This window comes from Hippichthys cyanospilos, chromosome 9 (genome assembly GCF_059441005.1).
Source record: "Hippichthys cyanospilos isolate Australia breed blue-spotted pipefish chromosome 9, RoL_Hcya_1.0, whole genome shotgun sequence".
Classification (NCBI taxonomy): domain Eukaryota; kingdom Metazoa; phylum Chordata; class Actinopteri; order Syngnathiformes; family Syngnathidae; genus Hippichthys; species Hippichthys cyanospilos.
Genome location: NC_142377.1, coordinates 18,508,071 through 18,526,690, shown reverse-complemented (window position 1 = coordinate 18,526,690; position 18,620 = coordinate 18,508,071). Strand labels below are relative to the sequence as shown.

The 18,620-nt window shown below is 40.4% G+C and overlaps 3 protein-coding genes across 3 annotated transcripts; 2 read left to right on the top strand and 1 right to left on the bottom strand.

Moving 5' to 3' along the window:
- Positions 1–232: 232 nt before the first annotated feature.
- On the bottom strand, positions 233–5,004 carry alas1 (5'-aminolevulinate synthase 1). The gene is made up of 11 exons (XM_088424215.1): positions 4,837–5,004; positions 4,154–4,368; positions 3,889–4,071; positions 3,672–3,797; positions 3,310–3,529; positions 2,382–2,566; positions 2,118–2,297; positions 1,866–2,030; positions 876–1,144; positions 639–801; positions 233–551 (listed from the first exon to the last, which is right to left on the bottom strand). Exons 2-11 carry the CDS (start codon positions 4,356–4,358, stop codon positions 391–393), a joined length of 1,857 nt encoding a protein of 618 aa, XP_088280341.1. The 5' UTR covers positions 4,359–4,368; positions 4,837–5,004; the 3' UTR covers positions 233–390.
- Positions 5,005–7,238: 2,234 nt separating this feature from the next.
- Positions 7,239–15,530, top strand: LOC148419294 (uncharacterized). Its single transcript, XM_088422384.1, has 5 exons — positions 7,239–7,468; positions 8,598–8,751; positions 10,799–10,935; positions 11,971–12,228; positions 13,420–15,530. Exons 1-5 carry the CDS (start codon positions 7,351–7,353, stop codon positions 13,623–13,625), a joined length of 873 nt encoding a protein of 290 aa, XP_088278510.1. The 5' UTR covers positions 7,239–7,350; the 3' UTR covers positions 13,626–15,530.
- Positions 15,531–16,135: 605 nt separating this feature from the next.
- LOC148419293 (protein shisa-5-like) lies at positions 16,136–18,588 on the top strand. The gene is made up of 5 exons (XM_088423884.1): positions 16,136–16,273; positions 16,362–16,509; positions 16,703–16,872; positions 17,227–17,385; positions 17,520–18,588. The coding sequence occupies exons 1-5, from the start codon at positions 16,207–16,209 to the stop codon at positions 17,600–17,602; spliced, it is 627 nt and encodes a 208-aa protein (XP_088280010.1). The 5' UTR covers positions 16,136–16,206; the 3' UTR covers positions 17,603–18,588.
- The last annotated feature ends 32 nt before the right edge of the window (positions 18,589–18,620 follow it).

Sequence of the window (18,620 nt, the reverse complement as noted above, 5' to 3'; positions counted from 1 at the left end):
CAGTTGACTTGTCCAGTCAAATGTGCTTTGTAGTTCTCTGTTCTTGCTTGTGCCCTACAAAACTGCAAGTTGATTACATTACAAATCGAATATTTAACTTTTTGTGACACTGTGTAATGTGATCTATTGCTGTTATGAATGTTAGAAGTCAGTGAAAAATTCTCTTTCTTGAAAATCAGATTTTCTGTGGTAGAAGTTGTTCTTTGCTATGAGACACAATGCACAGACCATATACGTTTCAGATCATATTTTATTCTTAAGCATATCTATATTTTTTTACCATAGAGTATTTTAAATAAAGTGTTTTAAAAGGACATATCAAAGATAATAGTGTGACAAAAAATAGCATCGACATATGAGTTGTCTGGAGCCAGCTTTGGTGGTGATTGGTTACGCGCGGGCCGAGATTGGGTGACTGAGGCCGTTGAAGTAAGACTTCTCCCTCTCGCTCATCAGCTCAAAGTGCAGCGGCTGCTGGCAGAAGGTGCACTCAGCTGATGAGTGGGGCTTCAGCTCCAGTCCGGCCTCCTTCCATGTGTGCACTAGTCTCTCTGTATAGACAGGAAAAACAGGCATAGGTTACAAAACTTTCTATTCAAACCATGTTGGGTTCAAATTACAGCAGAGCTACACCTTACCAACAAAGTATTTCATCATCTCAGGGGTGTGGTGAGGTGTTGGAGCTATGCGCAAAAGCTCGTCTCCTTTGGCCACAGTGGGATAGTTGATTGCCTGCACGTAGATATTGTGGCGACTCATCATGAGGTCACACACCTCCGTGTTTTTCTCAGCGTCAGACACCTAAGAAGTGTAGAAAAGTCTTAAGTTTCAGTTGAAAGTTTGCCATTGGTCCAATGTAAGTTTCGTAGATTTACCCTAACTGGGATGATGTGGCTGGGGCAGTGCACCACAGGCAGACCGGCGTCCATCAGCATCTGCCGAAGTAGCTTGACGTTGCGCTGGTGCTTACGTCTCAGCGCGCGACCTTCTTCGCCCTTGAGTAGCTGGATGGACTGCCGTGCGCCGGAGAGCAACATCGGTGGCAGCGAGGTGGTGAAAATGAAGCCCGCGGCATATGAGCGCACCGTGTCCACCAGGGAGGCGGTGCTAGCGATGTAGCCCCCCACGCAGCCGAAAGCCTTGCCTGAAAGAGATCAAAAACAACAATGAAATTTGCTGGGGACACTTTCTAGACCCACCTACAAGTGAATATCCTCAAATAATGTCAGACCATATTTAAACAGATTAAAACATTTCATACACTTGTAATTGAAGACATACAAAAAATGCAAGCAAAAAAAAATAAAAAATACACGCACTGTGTCACATAATGTGTTAGATAAATCCCTTTGAGAGGCGTGGCCTGGTAGATGGCACATTGGAGTGCAGTCGACTCAAGCTGGTCTGTGTGAGTGCCTGAGTGTCAGCTGTGGTGGACAGCAGATTTTGTGCAAGTGTGTCATTGTGATGAACTATTTTCCTCATGTTCAACGAACAGCTGAACAGTGCATCAGTGATTGTGTCTCTTATTTCTCATACGCAAGTGCATTAAGGTAACTAAGCTGAGTGGTAAGATAGGTTTACTGGTTTTACTTAAGTACAGCCGATTTCTACTTCGTTTTTGTTCCAGGTCTCTCAATAAGGCTCTCAGAAATGGTGCACAGATGGAATTGACAATGACAAGAGAGCAATTTAATCCTTTGGTCTCCTAGCAACAGCAGGGCAACGAGGAGCTCCTTTAAGCCCGCCAGCATATTGGATGACACGAGCATGGCCTCCTCTCAAACCAAACAACAGGATATTCCAAAGCCTTTAAGATAGTTGTTTAAAAAAAAAATAGTACTAAGTAGAAATGTCATGCTGACCGAGTGTCCCTGAGATGATATCCATCTTGTGCATTATGCCATCGCGGTCTCCTATGCCACCTCCTCTGGCGCCGTACAGACCCACAGCGTGAACCTCGTCAACAAATGTAATAGCGCCAAATTCGTGGGCCACATCGCACATCTCCTCCAGTGGACACACAGCGCCTGCCGGGGAAAAAAAACAAACAAACAAAAAAGCATTATGGATTTTTTCTTTTTTAAATCTCTGTAAATGGATGATCTGCAACTGACCATCCATAGAATGGACGGTCTCAAATGCGACGATCTTGGGCTTGCTGGGATCTCCCTTTAGCAACAACTCTCGGAGGTGCGAGACGTCATTGTGACGGAAAATAAACTTCTTAGCTCCACTGTTCCGGATTCCTTGAATCATTGACGCGTGGTTGCCCGCGTCAGAGTAGATCTCACAACCTGCGACAACCCACGTAAACCAAAACCAGTCAATACAAACAACGCAGTATTTACGGTATGAAGGAACTGTGTAATTAAAAATACCTGGCAACATCTTGGCCAGGGTAAACAAAGTGGAGTCATTGGCCACGAAGCAGGAAGTGAAGAGAAGCGCCGCATCCTTTTTATGGAGGTCGGCCAGCTCCTGTTCCAGTTCCACGTGGAACTTGCTGGTCCCAGAGATGTTACGAGTACCTCCTGCCCCAGAGCCATGCTTTCGTAGTGTTTCCCTGGAAACATCAAATTACATTTCCTGTATTCAATGTGTTCATACAGCTTATGACATGTTAAGTTGACTATTTTAGAAAATGTTTAATTGCATTCCAAAAGAAATGTAAGACCGATTTCACAATGTTCTCCATGTCTCAACTCGTCCTAAGTTTAACAGCACAAACTTGATGAGCCTATCGGTTTTCTTGCCTCCGCTGTTGTCATTTTACCACATTTTACCATTTTTTAAAGATTGCCAGTTTTTTTTAATTTACAATTGTAAAATTTTACTTGTCATTGTGTATCAGCATTTGTTAGAGATTTTCAAAAGAAATGTGTAATTTATTTCAACACAAATTAAGGCCTTAGATTCATGCATTTAATGCCTTTTACGATTTTTTTAAAGATTTGCAGAGATTACCGATTAATCAACCTTTATCCTCCTGACGTATTTGTGTATAAACAGCTTTGTTTCAAACATTCGAATATAGGAAGAATTAAATACTGCTCACACTAGTCTATATTATAACTCTAATGTTACTTTAAAACCTGTCCGTAGAGTTAAATCTTTTAAGGCAACAGTTGACCAGCAACATGGAATGGATTGCGATCAACTTGGTGTAAACTAAGACCAGCTAGCACCATGACCACGCAAACGACGGTTGCAGTGCACTTAGGTGTCAAGTAACCCTATAATTACAGCCAGTCTTTTAATGTCTTAGTCGTGAAGGTGAGACTAAAAAGTTAAAGTGATCCCACTCACATGATTGATTGCACAACCCGAGGATGACGACTCATGCCCAGGTAGTCATTGCTACACCAAACAGACACCTCCCTCCTCTCCTCCAGGGAGCCCGTGAAGTCATCGGCCATAGGAAACTCATCAGCCAGACGGTTCACCGTCTTGAACACGCGGTATGTGTGGTCGCTTTTTTTCTCTTCAATCTTCTTCTCAAAAAAACCATCATAGTGGAAGCGGGACACTATTGAAAAAAGGAAGACTTGCTCAGATGTGGCAATTGGATAATGCATTGTAACATTGTGGCAATTCGACACTGCATTGTAACACATTGTTATGAAAGTGATGGGGAAACTTCATTACAAAACAGCAATAAACACACTTACAGCTACTTGGTAAGTTGTCCTGTAGCAGATGAGAGACCATCTTAGGACGTTGTTTAAGGAGAGTCTTCATTAGACTCTCACTGGTACTGGCCAAGGATGGCTTCTTCAGCTGATCAGGAGACACTTCTGTAAAATGAAAAGGAACAAAACACAGGATAATGACCATCATGTTTCTTCTACTGCAGTCTTCCAAAGTCATCTTGGGAGTAACTGTCACCTTTCTGGACAGTGCGGACTTCCTGAACATCCTCTTGGAACTCCATGCCGACCTGTCGGACCACACTGCTGTTCTTCTGGCCCATCTCGGCAGCGAGGAAGGGGCATTTGGAGGCCACTGCCTGACCGGGTGGCACCGTTGAATGGCCAGCGGGCAGCTTGGCCTCCACCTCCAGGTTGGAGCCTGAAAAAGCAAAAACGAGTAGACTTTGAATTCACACTTACACTCGATAATAATCACATTACTCATTAAATCATTATCATACCTTCAGTGGTGTTACCCTCGACCCTCTGCTGATGGGAAGAAGATGTGCAGAGAGCCCGCGCCAGGGACGGGGCCATGGGTTTGGAGGCCAGCTCCATCATGATGGGGCATCTCTGGGCATAAACCACCAGCGAATTCCTGGGCTGCTGCATGAAGGCCTGAGGCACACGCGCCAGGAATGGACAGCGGCGTACTATGACATCCATGGTGCTTGTTCTGAAGGAGAAAAAATAAATGAGAAATCATTTGCATACATTCACGTTATATGGCCAAATATGGATGACAAATACAGTAGTTACTTTATAAACAACAGTCAAAATTAAGTTGTCAATGAAAATCATGTTGCTTATAAAATCCTGAAAGTCACGAGAAATTAATAAAGGACAGCAAAACGGGCATCTCGCTTTCTGTCGCCTCCTAATACTTCCTGGTATTACGACATTATAATATACGGTAAACTTTTGATTCACTTTGTATCTATTGTTCTACATCATCAACAAACACTGTTAATTTATTACTAGAACTTGGGTTTTTAAAAAATGGGTGAAAGAGCGCCCACGCTCCATGTAGTTTGACCTGACTTTGTCTTTAGCGACCATTACATTCGCCACGAAGCTAAGCAGCGACCGAGTATGATGGCGGCGGTAAAGGTTAAGGTGGAGAAAATATATTAGCAAATCTCACCAAAGGAAAATCTCGCAGGAAAAAATGTCAAAGTCCTCCCTTACAGTACGATTCGAAGAGCTGAAACCGTAAAGTTCTCGATCAGAGGAGAGAGACTGGAAGGTGGCAGTTGCGTTATCCTGCACTGAGGACGAACGAGAAGGACGCGGATGTGGAGCTGCTTATAAGAGCATTGCAAGACAAGTCTCGCGAGATCTCATTACATGACTGACTCATTCTTGCCTTTTTTTCTTCTTCAGCCAACAATTTCCAGGAAGATAATTCCGAGTACAGACCCGTGCTTCCGCCAAAATTAATCATTACATTTAAGCTCACTAGCAAAATGTTTTATTATTTTTTTTTAATGAAGATGCTCACACACTAGCCTCGACACGACATTTAGAGTGGTGTTGTATTTGTGCAACATGAATTAAGCCGCAAAATCCACTCGTTGTGATTTATCTTATGGGGTTGCTGCTTTGCCACTTAGTGTTGACTAAAATTTAAATTAAAGTGTCATTAGAAAATCACAATCACTTTAGTTGCATCGTATATTGTAGGACGTACAGTATATATGAAACACCTACACGAGGCAGCAAAACATTTTATTAATACCTTCTCAATGGTCACGACTTAATTTACATGTAGTTTTTTCCGGATACTTCCTCCCATTGCTGTTATCTTTAACATGTCAGTGATGTTTTGCTGCTCTCTGCAGATGTCTTTACGAATTACACTTTCTGACTTGTATTTACTTCCTGCAAATGACAATGGACTTGTAAATAATATGCTTGTCTCAATTTTGAGGTTGGTAGTTTAAACTTGCTCCTGGGTGCGGTTTGCATGATCCTCCCCGTTCTTTGTGTAACTTTTTTTCTCCACTTACTCCCGGTTACAACGTACCAAAAACCTGGAAATTAGGTTCAACTGAACACTCCAAAATATGGATGTCATGATAATGTCTTTATGTCCACTGTGTCCACTTGTCTAGTGAAGTCTTCTTCACTTCCCACCCAAGTTTACCTGAGAATTGTAATCATATGAAATCGATGTTTTATGATATTTAATGAATAGCCAGATCCTTTACCATGTGATGTTAAATTTGTGGTTCCAAGGTCATCTCACTTTTGCACTGCCTCTCCTGGCACACCGATCAGAATAGGTAAGAAAAGATAACGTCAAAACTGTCAGGTTAATCGTTTATTAATCTTTTTTTGGGGGGGAATTTCCCTAAACTCCCTTTGATCGTCACTCTTCTATTCTTGCAACTCAATAGTCCCCCCTGGTGGCCTACTTGGAATATTTCTAGGGCTCCAGGTAAGCCCCCTCAGATGGACCACTTTGGCCAGGTTTGAGAATGTTTGCCTTTACCAGTGTGTATGCCTGTAACAGTTCCATCTAGAGAGCAGAGGTTCTCAACCTTTTTTTCCAGTGACGTACCCCCTGCGAAATATGTTTTCAGCCAAGTACCCCTTAACTATTGCAAAGCATTTTGGGGTTTAAAAAACAAAAGACTGAAAACATGCCATTAGTGTCAGATTTATTAAACTTTAGAACCCCTCAAACTTAATTTGTAGTGGTCCACACAAATAATCGACTTAAAGTGTCCTCTTTTGAATCATACAAGAGATCTCTTATCACAAAGAAATAACTACATAATATTTTGGGATTACAGTAGAGACTTGGTCACAAAATAAATCATTAACTTAATTATTAATGAATATTTGTCCGCAAAAAATAACCAACATAAAGTGTTCTCAAATAGAAATAATGATGAATAAATATTTGTCCACAGAATATTATTCAACTTTTGGGATCATAGTAGAGATCTGCTCACAAAAATAAATTATCAACTTGACAGGTAACGAGAGGCGGCACGTGAGAAGTTGGCAAGTTCTTGTATGGTGGAGAATCTGGCTTTTTAAAATAATGAAATTGAATAACGGACTGAATATAAAATTTGTTTTATGAACTTGTATTTTCCCGAAACATATACTTAATTTAATTATTATTTTCGAAGGATTTTTGCATGTTTGTTCTGGAGTCCCTTCAAGTACCCCTAGGGGTACTCGTACCCCCATTTGAGAACCACTGATCTCGAAGAACAGAAATATCAGAAGTTCATCATGAGCCATCACTATCAGGTGGTCACCAACCTTTATTTTTTTTTAATGTTTAGACCTACATCAATGGTACTGATGAATGGAGATATCCACCAGTTTGGCCCAAATGTCAGAGATGTAAAAAAAAAAAAAAAAAACCTTTTGATTACATTGTTTTATCATGTGTTGTTGTTGCTGCTGCTTTTTTTGTGTGCATATTATTCGTTTGTAGTGTGCTGTGACGTTTTTCCCTAAGCTAAAACTCACTCGATAAAGGTTTGGAAATGTTTCTGGTTGCTTAACTCTTAACCGTTAACAGATGCCTGTCGAGCAAACGGAACAGAGGGCGGAAATGCAGTGGAGTGAGACGTGTGTCGATGCATGCCTAGCATAGACGATCGTTGCCCTGGGGTTGTGGCGTTCGCTTCCTGTTATGTGTGACTTCATCCTGGCTACTCCATCTATAAGGAACAGAACAACCATGGCGTCTGGCCTGCCCGGTGTCGCCCTCTTGGCCTTACTATGCGCTTCTCTGGCGGCGTGTGTGTCAGGTAAGCTTGGGATTCATGTCGAGGAATCGACAATCCTCCGGAGATCTCCTTGTTTTTTTTTTCAGTCAAATAACTATTTATGTAGGTCGAGGAGCTTAAAAAAAGTCAACGCCGTTGGTAATGGGTATGACGTTAGCTACCTAAACGAAACCGCGAATGGACTCAAAATAATGGGGTGTATTTTTATTGTCCTGACGTATCGTTTTCTCTGGGTGGAGTGATTTGACCCACATGTACGACAATAGTTTCGTGTAACGCTCTATCAGAAACTTGGAACACGCATTGTAGACCACGGGCATTAGATTAGTTATCCCTTTCTAATTACATGTCATTAGCCATACCTAAACTCCCGTCTCACAATTTACAACGCTATGATCATCATTTGCTCAGTCTTGTCTCATCGCTTTGCATTTACTCTCAGAGGCCTTTAAAATGGCCAAGTCCAATGACAGCAATAAAGCAAGCGTGGACATGCTGTTCTGGAAGGTAATCATGACAAAAGTTTACTAGCTAGCAGTGTTAGCATTTGTATTTAGTTTATATCAGCAGCCCCCAAACTTATTATTTTCCTCTGCAAGATGCTGGACCAGCATTCACAGAAACAAATGATAAAAAATGCAACTCACCATTAACTCTCGTTCATAACTTTGTCCAATCCCTTGATTCTTACATCATGGCATTTCACATTGAAGGGATAGCATTAAAGAAAGATACTAGGCAGTTGAAATTTCACCTAGATGGTAACATTTCATGACCACTTAGTTGCCACACTGTCAGGAGTGTGTCATCCCATAGTTAAAATGATGATTAAAAAGTAATCGGAGCATCCTGCATTTCTTCTTTCTCCTTTTCAATTAATGATGGATTGCAAATAACGTTTAGGTCCATACCGCCGCCTACTGTACGAGAGTTAGCACTCATGCCTATCCATCAACCTCGATGCCCTACACTTCTGGTTCAATAAGCCGTAGCCTCCAAAAAATTGAAAAGGAAATGAATCTTGTGGCATACCGGAACGAAAAATCTTGTGCCGTTTGATCTCACGAGATGAAATCTCGTCCCATCCCTACTAATAAGTGACGTACAGGCTTCTCATTCTCTGAAACCTGTTGCTTGTGATTTATTACAGCGGACGATAAACACTGTCTGGCCTACACCGACTGGAGCGGCCAATATCACTCGTATCAGCAATGCGTCTATGGATTTTGCTGTGGCAACTGCAACTCCAAGCATTGCTGCCAGGATAGTTTTCTTCGATTTACAGAGGACAACCAAGAAGAATGGTAATACAATTTCCCTTTTTTTTTTCTCCGCACCACAAATTCAACCGAATGACACTGTCTATGAAAGTTGATGCAACAGACCTTTTTTTTTTTTTGTTTTGTTTTGCTTACATCCTTGCACATCGCTTGCAGACATGTAACAGGAACTTGGGTTTTCCTGTTTGCTACTACCTGGATGAAGTGTGCGTTTGCAATATACCGGTAACTGCATTGCAAATCCTCAAATTAAATACAAATCAGTAAGGAGACATTCCTTTGGCTCGTTAGCTCCACTGTGTAACACTGAAAATATTCAAGCACTGACAAATGAAAAAAAAATTCTGTCGTCATCTGAGATGTCCATTTCATTGTACTATTATTGCTATGGAATTTCAAATCAGACACTTTTCCCTATAACAAATCATAGAAATAGGATAATGCATTCATGATTCACACCTCCACCTTTTTAAAACCTTTAGAAACAACAGATAACTCATTTAGCACCTGCCATTTATAGACCCACGTTTAGCCTAACGCTTAAAAAAATGGAGAAAAACAAAAGGACCTCACATTGAATGTGTGGACCCTTAAAAATCTGTCTTTTGGACTCAATGTGATTTCTTAAATAACATTTTTAGGTGTTTATAAGCATAAACATAAGTTAATTGGTGTATAATGATACAGATTGTGGTCACATTGTTTTCCTTGGAGAAAACTGTGTCTCTTATCTTAATGATACACAAATCTAAAAAGACCAGCAGATGCAGGTGGGAGTTACACCTCCATATCCTTGAGCGTCCAATCACAAATTATTGACGTGATGCTTAAATGAATGGTGAAAAACTTTTTTTTCAGTAGAAAATACTATTCACAGTATGCTATATTTAGAACTGTAGCATCTCTTTAATTTAATCATGTTTATTGTTGCTATAATCACAATCAATGCTCTCATGTTGTTGCCATGTTCCATGTGCTCTATTCACAATGCACTCACCTGATATGTTAAAACGAGTATTAGGAAGTGCTTGTCAGAGATGAGCAGAAAGATCTGTTTTTTCTCACATTGTGTAACACGACTGGCAAATTCGGTTCTCTCGTTATTTTACTCTCGACAAATGATGAAAATGTGAGCGATGCAATCCAAAAATAGCTGATGTATCATTTAGAAGACAAAAGAAGACAAGTTTTCCTGGATTACTTTGCTAAAATCAACCAATAAATTGAAACAGATTGGACAGATATGAAAAAAAATGGAATCTGAATTCCTCCATGGTATTATGGAAGTTGTGTTCCTCCAGTTGAGCAAATAATAGTATGGGTTTTAAGGTGTTTTATTTCTTTGTGTGTTTCCGCTTATTTTCACATCACTTTGTCCTTTTAAGACAGAGTGTTTAAACAATGTATAAGATTTAGACGTTTTTTTAATTACGGACAGCAGGCACGCTCCGCTCCGTTGCGCAACCGCGACAACCTAACATTCCTTGGGAAGTCAAACTACGCATGCGCGGGGAGCATCGACTTGGTCGTTTGTGATAAGTTTGTTTGGAAAACTTCAGTGCATAAGCCTAAAAAGGGCTTCCCGGGTCTCCGGAGGCGACTCTACGTGGATCCCATTCACTGTGAATGCCTTGCTAAAACAGCGCATGGTTAAATCTTCACTTTCTTTTTTTTGTCTTTCAGCGCGAGTCTAGCACTCCCCCCTCCTCTCTTCAATCAAACGCGCTAACACATTAATTCGAAACAGGAAACAAATGTGAATAAATGAAAACACAATACATACTAAATATGTTACAACTGCTTGATTTACAGTCAGTGAGTACGTACAGTACATACAACGTTTGTTTAACTTTGAAGTGAATTAATTGGCTCGCAACCCAAACAGTAATATATATTTGTACACACATTGGTGCCAATTAACAGGAGGAAGCTACGTTAGCTTCATAAAGGAACCTAGGTCAACTTTTGGCCTGTTTTATCACGAAAAGTTCAGAACTTTTGCCCATTGACATTATTTCTTAATATAGTTCTTATGAAGTCTTCATCACAATATTTCTTTCTTTGTTTTTAGTGAAAATCATTCATCCATAAATGGCTCCCCATTGTTGGGCTCCGTGATCGGCGGTGTTATCCTCATGGTGATTGTGCTCATCAGCTGCTGCGTGTGTCCCTGCTGCTGCCTGTACAAGGTCTGCCGCAAGCCGCGACGTAAGTTCATCATTCAACCTTTGTTGATGAAATTCTCTCTTGAGGGTCATGAGTCACTCCCTGGCAATGTGCTTGAAACATTGTTCCTTTGGCCTCAATGTCCAGTTAAAGCAACAATTGGAATAAAATTTTGATACTATTATTTGATACTGATATTTCTGGAACACTTCGTTCTCTGAGTCATTTCATTTAAAGCATCCTCATCTCCAATGCTTTATTTAAACTACAGTTTATAAATGTATACCAACTGGTAGTTTACATGACAAGAAGTAAAAGGTACTCCACGTCTCCAATTCATTTCTGTCAGATGGAATATCTAAAGTCGTTTTATACAAGTGAAAACGTGCCGCTCTTCCCTAAGTGACTCACAGTCATCTGCCTTTTTTTTTTGAAGAAGCGCAAGCAGGGGAGTCATATGCAGTCTGTTGGCTGGCCAACCACATGACTCATATTATTTCTGTTTCCAAAATTGGGATTTCCGGTTTTTCTGGCTGTTTGATTTATTGTTTTTTATATATATATATATATATATATATATATATATATATATATATATATATATATATATATATATATATATAGTGGATGTACACACTTTCCCTCTTCCTGTCAGCTGCACATAGATGGTTGCCAAGCAAACGAGCCATCAGCTGAACTGCAGCAGGAATGTTAGAGCTCCACCTAGTGTGTGTGTGTGTGTGTGTGTAAAAATGTGTGTATGACTCATAGTCTGCATAGCAACCACATGAGTGGAATTCACGACCATCCTATGTCATTTACGGGAAGCGTTCATGATGGCCTTGGGGTGAAAAAAGAATGAATGGTGTGTGTGTGTTTCCGTGTGTGTGTGTGTGTGTGTGGGGGGGGGGGGGGTACGGTGGGGTGGGGGTGGTCTGCTTTCTGCTCCAATTTGGAGTAACTTTAACACCAAACATCCCAAGTTTATGCATTAAGTGTTGTTGTGTTATTTAAAATGAATTCTCATCGTGTCTTTTCTAGAAATACTAACCTAACTTTTCCGTCATGTCCTCACAGCGGTAATCGCAAGTACGACTCACACCACCATCGTTACCAACACCCCCCAGCATTACCCTCAGCAACCAACGATGTCACCCGGGCAACCACAACCCTATCAGGGGGCCCCTTATCCAGCATACCAGCCTGTACCAGTACAGACGGGTTACGGAGGCCAGCCCATGCCACCTCAGGGATACCCGCCGCAGCCCATGCCCGCCATGCCTCATCCAGGACAGCCTTACACACCGGGGCCACCGCCAACATATCAGGAAGCTAGTGAGTGGGAATTTGTACACAACCGTGACATCAAGTAACTCAAATAAGTTGATTATATGATGCGATGCAGCCTCCCAGTCACGAGTTGGAACTTACGGTTTTTAACCCTTTACAGGGCACAGCGGCCGCTTTCGTCCAATAGTCTAAACAGGCAAAATGGCCAAAAGTATCCATAACAGCCATTGCTTAAATTCTAATGCACGCCTAACTTTCTCAAAAATCCTTAGGATTCTTGCCTCTTTAAGATGTAAAAATAGAAAAACGTGTGCCTAATAAAGCCGTTTTTGCCTGTTAGAATATTGATTTAAAGCGACCGCCGTGCCCAGTAAAGGGTTAAGGATAGGCACGACTGCCTAATCAAAAGGCAGCAGTCACGAAGGCTTTTAAAAGCGGACGTGGGTTTATTGAATCGTCTCATTGGTAAAGCAGTGTCGTTGTGAGCCATTCAAGAGTCTTGTATGCAGCCGTTGATGTTTTAAGACGAATGCAGATCTTGAACTGCTGCCCATTTCAACAAGGTGTTACGTGGGGATTATGAACATTGCATGAAACATTGTAATACAGTATAGTCATGATTCAGTTACAGATATTTTGTTAACAAATAGACTGTCAAACAAAAAAAAAAGATAATTTATTGAAATTTATTGATAGAAATTATTACATAAAATAATTATTACTTCTTATGTGTTAAATATATATATATATATATATATATATATATATATATATTTTTTTTTTTTTTTTTTTTTCTATATATATTTTCTTTCTGTTCTTGTTCTTTTTCAGTTACAGTGATTTCATTTTCTATTTCTATTGGATGGTTTACAGATTAATTGTTTCACTTTCAATTTTATAGCAATATTTTGTCAGGGGTGCTGACGAAGCAATAACAGTTTTATTTATTTATTTATTTTCCAATGCAAAAATGTAATTGCTGCGACCTGATTCCGTGGCTGAAAAATAGGTGGGGAAAAGGCAATGATTCTGAATACAGTCAGTATGCTTTAAGACAAAAAGAATCCTTTGTACATCATCTGGCAAAATATTTGGAATAATCTGATTAAAATGTATACACATTTATTTTTTTGTTTTCAAATAGATTAATACAGATAATGCAGATTATCCCTCCTCCAAAAAATGGAATGCTTTTTGTAATTTGACATTTATCTCTATATTTTTTTCTGTGTTTAGCCGGCCCGGGCTACCCTCCCAACCCGATGCCTTACAGCCAGGCAGCGTTTACCCCTGGCCAGCCGTCCTACCCTCTGCAGCCGCCCGTGCAGCCACCCATGCAGCCCCCTGTGCAGCCACAGCCCAATGCTCCCGCAGCCCAAATGGACTACTTGGCTCAGCCAGCATACAACCCAGATTTTGTCTCGCCGCCACCCAAAATGTGATAAGTCACATTGAGTTTTCTGCAACATTTTCAAAGAATTTTACTTTTTATTTTTTACCGTGTACATTTACATAGGCCATTTCTCAATACACTTATGCACAAAAAGGATGGTGCATGCCTTTTTTTGGAAGAGATGTTTGCCTTGCAGTTCTCAGGAAGCAAGTCCAGATGTCCTTTTTGGTTTTTTTTGTTGTTGTTTTTTTTTTTTTTTTTTTTTAACCCACCCAGAATCCTTAGTGGGCTACTGCAGTTTGAACCATGTCAACCACCCTCAGCCCCATGCTTGAATATTTCAGTGTTACACTTGGACACATTGTGATAGTGTTCTCTCGTGCTGACGTTCTTGCTGACGTTTGTCCATATTTCGCCTTTGCATCGTTAGCTGCTCTTATTGTGTGCCAGTACCATTACTATGCGTAACCAGCGATATTTTTGATTGTGTGAAATTGTTATACAGTATTGTAGTACGTTTTGTGGCAGTTGTCATATGGCCTTCACACTCGGGGGGTTTTCAAAGTGTGGGACCGTGAGACTTTATGGACATAAAATCAGCGTTGTGTCTGTTAGGACAGAGGTCCCCAACCGCCGGTCCGCAACCCGGTACCAGTCGCCCGGTACCGCGCCGCACCCGAAATAATGCAAAATTTCCATTGAGATGGGCTCGCAAATGACAGCGGTCTTAAAAGTATGTTCAAAATCTGTGTGAAAACAAGTTTGCTGCACCTTATACCGTCCTTCCACACTAAAATTATAAATCGTTCACCAGTCAGTGGTGATAAAAATGTTGGGGACCCCTGTGTTAGAGCATAATAAAAGGCCTAAATTAGATTTAAAATAACAAATTTAGTAACAATTTGTTGTAGGGGTTGCGGAAGTTCAAGTCAAATTATTATTTTTTTTGTAACCGCACAAACCACAAGGGCCTCTCGAGGGCTGACTTCACAACCCAATCTATCGATTTTTTTGGTATCATCCTGGTTCCGTTCCTTTCTACAACATATTAGCTAAATAGCTTGTCAGCAGCTTACCATTGTATTGAAACTTTTATATTTCGGTCTATTCTCGTATTGCAGGAACACAAAATGTATTCCTCTTTTTAATATAGCCAACGTTGTCTTAACAAGTCTTTCTCTATTTTTCTCAAGCTTTGAAAACCCCCACTCTCGACCAAAAGTGTCTCTTGGGAAAGTAGAGGTCAGTTGATAATGGGAAATAAAGTTGAAAGTGTTTTTTTTTGTTTGTTTTTTGGCAAAAGGGAATGCTCATTATGTTACAAGCGAGCTGGCCATTGTGTGTGGGCTCAAACTTATCCTGTCTTCATTTTTTCATTTGTTGTTTTTGTGTGTGCTACTTTAGGTTGTTTTAATTGTTCCAACTGGATGCAAATGTACCTGCAATTGCAATTAGTAGCAAGTTAACCAAAATTTCTTTTTCCTTGAGTCAATGATGCTAGCAACTGCTGTGCCTTCTTAACCACATTGTCAAAAACAACATTAAGAGGACGGACTTTTGAGTATTATATTAACCGGGTCAAGGTAAAAAAAAAAAAAAAAAAGGTCACATTGTTTTATTAAAAAAAAAAAAAATCATCTCCTAAGCTATGCGACAATACTAAATGTCAGGATGAAGTACATCTTTCCTGTGCTCTGCACTGACTTTCAGTTCCTCTTTTACTTGAAACTACTTGTGTTTAAGTGACCTTTTCACAAAGCCAGCAAAGCCTTTGTCAAAGTCCGTAAGCCGCAACACACACACACTGCAGAGCTTAGAGATTTCCCCTTTTGTCATAACATTTTCATTGTTCTTCGTTCCATCACAGGATGTGATTTGTATGCCGTACGTGCAAATTGTTCATTCCTGTCAAATGTGACCACATGCCAGCTCAATAAATTGGAAGTTCACCTTGTATGCATGCATGTGTTGTGTAACGAACTTACAGATGTACAAACAGCAAATTGCTTTTATGAAAATGTCTCCAACATTTTATGTCAGTGTTTGTTGTGAATTAAGATGCGCGATGTTATATTTGCTTGAAGACTTTCTTGATGGCGGACAAGATCATTGTTAAAGGACCCCAAATCCTCAATTTACAGTTTAAATTGATACATTTTGATTGATTTTAATTCAAATTTATTAGACAGCAGCCCATGCAGAAACTATTGAGCTGTAATGTATCAGGGCTGGTCATTCATACTTTAAAGAAAAATAACTTTTGGGGTTTCTTTGCCAAAATAGATTTGATTAAAACTTTTACTTCCACTGATTCATATTTAATTGCCCTATTGTTGTATGTTTTATTTTGATTCAACACATATTCCAATGCCCCCTTTTGTTTGTGCCCTTATGCAATTCCCTGAGGTCCCTTCCTTGTTGTGAGATCAGACCTGAAACTCAAGATATTGTACGTAAACTATCATGAATCACTTGATTTTGATACAGTACCATTCAACTATAGCGATCCATTAATCACACCAAGCCAGTTCTCAGCAGGAATGTTGTTAGGTGACTTCGCTGCTGGGTGGGACACACACACACACACAGTGTGAGAACTAAAGTCGGCTTTAGTGTGTGTCTTTGCAAAAATGGTGTCGGCCGTTTTGTCCATTCTCGTGTTAGTATCTTGTGTCATCTTTCTTCCAACTACATGGGGTGAGTTACCTTTATTGTTGAACCTTTCTTTTAAGTCTTCAAGCTCATTTTGGAAGTGTAAGTAAAAGTATGCTATTTTGTGTTCCAGCTGACACCTGTTCCAGCTACTGGGATGACAGCGGGGTTCGTCGTGATGATCTCCAGTGTGACGCCATGTATTGCTGTGGAAACTGCAGCAAGAAATACTGCTGCCCTGAAAAAAAAAGGCAGCTAACTCAGGATATCTGTGATGATAGGTAAAGCAAGAAAAGTATATCTTTCTGGATTGTTCTAATGAGTCTCCTCCATTGCTATAGGTTTTAGAGTAGTGAAAATTTGACCTAACAACAGCGGAAACATTTCTTTCAGCAAAACATTAGAGGTTCAATTTTAACCGCCGCTTTAGTGATAATGCTTCTGTTGACGACTACGACTGGTTCATCTGTGCAGGCCTCGCTTTGAGATGTACTCCAGGTCCAGGTCTGTCATACTTTTGGGCAGCATCCTTGGCGCAGTCATTCCTATAATCTTCTGCGTGGGCCTCATCACCTGCTTTGTGGCTCCATGCTGCTTTTTGTACAAAAAGTGCAGAAAACAAAGCAACTCGCGGCGACATCAAAGTAAGACACTTTCTCAATTCAGGCTTTCCCAACCTTTATTGAGTCATGGCGCATGCCTGTATTTGACTTTGGAAAACCCGTGGTCCACCACCAAAAAAATAAAAAATATGTACTAGGCTTTCATGTAATACCATGCTCAGTAGAAAAGCATTTTCATTATTTCCTCTGTTATTACATCTCATTCGTACGGATAATTTTTTTGTGGCGAATGAAATTTTGGTCAAAATAAAAAGGGATTTCCAAAAACGTGAAAATGGATGATCTTACACAGATCATTAAAGTGTTTGAAATTACTGCTGAAAGCGACACAATTTGACTCATGTTTTCTGACTAAAAACGTCTCACTTTGTATAGACGTGAGATCCACTTTTGTCGCCGCGCCCCATCAACCGGCATCCCCGCCTCAGCATCTGCCGACCCACCCGGGCTACCAGCCTGTGCCAGTCCAGCCTCATTATGGATTCCCCGTCATGCCCACAGCACCGGCTGGACCACCGGCATACATGGGAGCAGGTGAGATGTTCTACTGTAACTTTCACTGTAACTAGTTGATTAGATTGGATTTTTTAGATTTTTATAGATTTTTTTTTTTTTTTTACCTGTATCTGCATTTTCATCATGCTGATCATGATGCGCATTTGTTTTAGTTCCTCCACCGGGTGTCCTTCCGCCACGTCCAAATGAACAGTCACAACCTCCCTACAACCCTGCGTATGGTTTCAACCCCTAAATCACACACTTGGAAAGCAGAATGTTTGTCATCAGCGCATTGAATCATTTAGCATCGCATAACATTTTTAGTAACATCTAAACACAAACAGTAAATGTCCAAAAGCACTTGTGGAGAAATGCAATCTTAAATACTTATTTTAAAAGTGCTTGAGGCAAAGAGTTGGATCATTTAATTAGCCAGTTAGTTAGCCAGTACTATTCACCAACTGAATTGGGAATTCCTGAAAGTTTGACAGTTGCCAAAATTCAACAACTGTAAATGTTTATTCTTTAGTTATCCTAGCTTTATCTACCCGATATAAACTCAATGCACCACTAGAGATCGCTGTTGTTACACTTTAAGGACACGAGCCGCACAGCTTAATACCGATACAGGGAAGAAAACCTTCAATAATGATGTCACATTTCCGGTTGTTTCCCCAAGTATAAATCACTAGGTCATCAAGCCAACAGTAGAGGAACACAGGGATGTTTACTTCAGCTTGATCCATTTGTTTCAGTCACATTTGACAAGGTGATATTTCCCCCATCGCAGCATGATGACATCTTTCTGATTGATGTGTTACTCTTTCCCTGTCCTCGATATTCCAAAATGCGCATAAACTGTGGGAAAACAGCTGCACTCAGCTCATCTTCCTTAGGGGGAATGAAGTTAAATACTCAGCATGGATGTGCTTGGATTTAATCCTGTAGGAAGAAGCACCACACCCTCTTACAGTTTACCCCTCTTAACGTCGATAAATCAATACAGTAATAGTGCTGACTATGGATGGGACTGAGGGAGCTAAAACGGGAAAAATGACCCTGCCTCTAACGTGCTGCTTGCTTGAGGTCTAAAATGAGCTCTCCCCTTGAGGTGATGCTCTGACTGCTAATGAGGCTTCGCATTAGGATGTTGCTGTCATGCACCTTTACTTGCATCGATATATCCTATATCTGTTCTTAGGCCTTTGTCTGTGGGTCTTTTTTTTTTTTTTTTTTTAATAAAACCATGGTGGTGCAACCTCCTCAAAGTT

Bases quoted from the DNA above. Each gene is read 5' to 3' on its own strand.
- LOC148419294 (XM_088422384.1), top strand. From the start codon at position 7,351: ATGTGTGACTTCATCCTGGCTACTCCATCTATAAGGAACAGAACAACC. The intron at 8,752-10,798 runs GTAATACAATTT...CTTTGTTTTTAG, and splicing joins GAGGACAACCAAGAAGAATG to TGAAAATCATTCATCCATAA. The intron at 10,936-11,970 runs GTAAGTTCATCA...ATGTCCTCACAG, and splicing joins GGTCTGCCGCAAGCCGCGAC to CGGTAATCGCAAGTACGACT.
- alas1 (XM_088424215.1), bottom strand. From the start codon at position 4,358: ATGGATGTCATAGTACGCCGCTGTCCATTCCTGGCGCGTGTGCCTCAG. The intron at 4,072-4,153 runs GTATGATAATGA...TTGCTTTTTCAG, and splicing joins CGAGGGTAACACCACTGAAG to GCTCCAACCTGGAGGTGGAG. The intron at 2,567-3,309 runs GTGAGTGGGATC...TGATGTTTCCAG, and splicing joins CGGGTTGTGCAATCAATCAT to GGAAACACTACGAAAGCATG.
- LOC148419293 (XM_088423884.1), top strand. From the start codon at position 16,207: ATGGTGTCGGCCGTTTTGTCCATTCTCGTGTTAGTATCTTGTGTCATC. The intron at 16,274-16,361 runs GTGAGTTACCTT...TTTGTGTTCCAG, and splicing joins CTTTCTTCCAACTACATGGG to CTGACACCTGTTCCAGCTAC. The intron at 16,873-17,226 runs GTAAGACACTTT...CACTTTGTATAG, and splicing joins CAACTCGCGGCGACATCAAA to ACGTGAGATCCACTTTTGTC.